Source organism: Galeopterus variegatus, unplaced genomic scaffold (genome assembly GCF_000696425.1).
Source record: "Galeopterus variegatus unplaced genomic scaffold, G_variegatus-3.0.2 Scaffold1257, whole genome shotgun sequence".
Lineage (NCBI taxonomy): Eukaryota > Metazoa > Chordata > Mammalia > Dermoptera > Cynocephalidae > Galeopterus > Galeopterus variegatus.
In genome coordinates, this window is record NW_007727368.1 from 220922 (window position 1) to 223395 (window position 2474).

At 38.2% G+C, this 2474-nt stretch overlaps 1 protein-coding gene across 1 annotated transcript in view; it reads right to left on the minus strand.

Annotated features, from left to right (window-relative positions):
• The window catches only part of CCDC175 (coiled-coil domain containing 175), a 63709-nt gene that overhangs the window by 5303 nt on the left and 55932 nt on the right, over positions 1-2474 (minus strand). The window contains exon 18 of the mRNA XM_008575928.1: positions 830-873. Coding sequence (XP_008574150.1) covers positions 830-873 — 44 coding nt within the window. The remainder of the gene's footprint in view (positions 1-829; positions 874-2474) is intronic.

The following is a 2474-nucleotide window of genomic DNA, read 5'->3' on the forward strand; positions in this document are numbered from 1 at the left end:
AAAAAAAAATTATATATGCGAAATTGGTGTTAGTCATGCAAAATAAGTGTGTGTGTGTACACAACCAATTCACAAAGTTCTGTAAAAGTTCTCAGAAAAATGGATTAGCAAATGAGAAACTTTAATGGAATGCTCACCGACCCTAGCTTTTTATCTGAATATGGTAGTGGTGGTGGCATAAAAAGCCAGTTCACCCTCAGAGTGGGGCAGGACTGCAGAGGAGATTCAGTTTAAGAGAAAGAACTTTGGAACCAGGTAGAAAATGAATTTTAAATTCTTGTAAGTTCATTGACTGTTTGATCTTGGGCAAGTTACTTAAACTCTTCAAGCCTCAGTAGCTTTGTCTGACAAAGGCATTATTAACACTTTCTTTATTTGTTGTTGTAAGGGTTAAACAGGATTGTATGTAAACTTTAAATACTTAGAAAATGCAAAGCCAAGATTTAAACCCCAGCCTAGTTGACTCTAAAGTGGGGAGGGGGAGAGATGTTACAGGGCTGGCAAAGCATGAGCATAGCTGGAGGTCAGAACAGGCAACTTTGACCTCCAACAAAATGTGTTCAATTTGAAGTTGCAAAACAAAGGTCTTTCTCACTTTAACTGAGTGGTAGAGTAGGAAGATAGTTTCCCAAAGGATAAGATTTCATAGTGACAGTTGGCACAAAGGATGCATTTTAGGACGATATGGTCACACCAGCTCTGTCACTTCCCTGAAGTCCTGAACTCCCCATACTGTGCACGGGCACACGCACACACACACATACTTATTAGGTTAGATGAACGTTTTTGGAAATATGATACTTAAGGAGGCAACACACGAAAAACTCACCTTAACTCTAGACTGAAATTCAGCCCACAAATTCATATATTGTGCTAAAATAAAGATTTAAAATTATTCAATGGTTACTGAAACAACTTGAACATTCTTATAAAAGTAATGTTATCTGTTTTTGTTTTTCAAAAATTATTTTTATCTAAAAATTTCTACTTTCAAAATGACAGAATAATGGGATCAGACTTGCCTACCACTGCAAATGAGCAGAAAAAGGGGGCAAAACATATGAAACAAGCGTTTTTAGATACTGGAGAATGGGCAGCATAGGACTGTAACACCTGAAAGAAGAGCAATAAAGGAGGTGAGGCCACTGATCACCCGCTTTCTGCGGGGAGGCACCATCTAGAACACAGCACAAGCACGGTAGTCTTGCACACAGGCACAAAACTCTGCACAAAGATTAGCTGACTGAATCCTGCAATAGATGAAAACAATAAAATCTTTTGAACAAGTGGGCTTTATTCCAGAAATGCGAGGTTTAACTTTCAAAAATCAATCAATGCAATTTACCACGCTAACAGCATAAAGGAGAAGCAGCATCTAAATATCTCAGTAGATGTCTAAGCCGCTCAGGCCAGCCTCCCAGACACCGTATGCCTACATGACGGACCCCCCAATAGATCTCCAAACCCAGCAGAACCTCCCTGTTGGCAACACTTTGCAAGTGTGGTCATGCTTTGTTGCTGGGAAAATTAAATACATCTGTGCAACTCCACAGACAGAAGGACATTCTGGTGTCCTCCACACTTTGCTGTTTGCTATTTTATTGTGTATCTTTCACTGGCATAACAATAACCACAAGTATAACAAGTTCTGAGTCCTGTGAATCCTTCTAGCCAGCTAATCATTAAGCATAAAGGTAGTTGTGGAGACACCTGATACTGCACGATAAGCTGCAAAATCTTGCTGATATTTAAGAAGACCTGAATAAATTACACAATGTTCTTGGATTGGAAGACTAATTTGTTAAGACATCAATTCACCCAAAACTGATTTACAGATTCAATACAAACCCAATGAAGATCCCAGCAGATGTGTGTGTGTGTGTGTGTGTGTGTGTATTAATAACCTGATTCTAAAATTTATTTGGAAGTCAAAGGAACTAGAATAGCAAAATGATTTTAAAATAGAAACACAAAGGTGAAGAACTAATACTACCTCATTTCCAGACTTCATATGAAGCTACAGGAATCAGACCCATAAAACTGATTTTTGAAAAAGTCACTGGAGTAGTCCAACGGCAAAAGGATAGTCTTCTCAAAAATGGTGCTAGAACACAGGGACATGTGTAAGAGAAAACAATGCAATTCAGCCCTTACCTCACACCATATGAAAAAGTTCACTTGAAATGAATCAGATCTAGACATAACAGCTAAAACTAAAAGAGTTATAGGAGAAAATCAAGACTTTGGGGCAGTGTAAAATGCGTTAGGCAGGATACGAGAAGTGCTAACCTTAAAAGACAAAATTGACAAAGTGGGCTTCATCCAAATGAAAAATTTTCACTCTTTTGAGACACCATTAAGAAAACGAAAAGCCAGACCTCAGACTGAAAAAGGACTCATTTCCAGAATGTACAAGGATTTTAACTCAATAAGAACACAAACAACACAAAGTAATGAGCAAGAGATTTGGACAG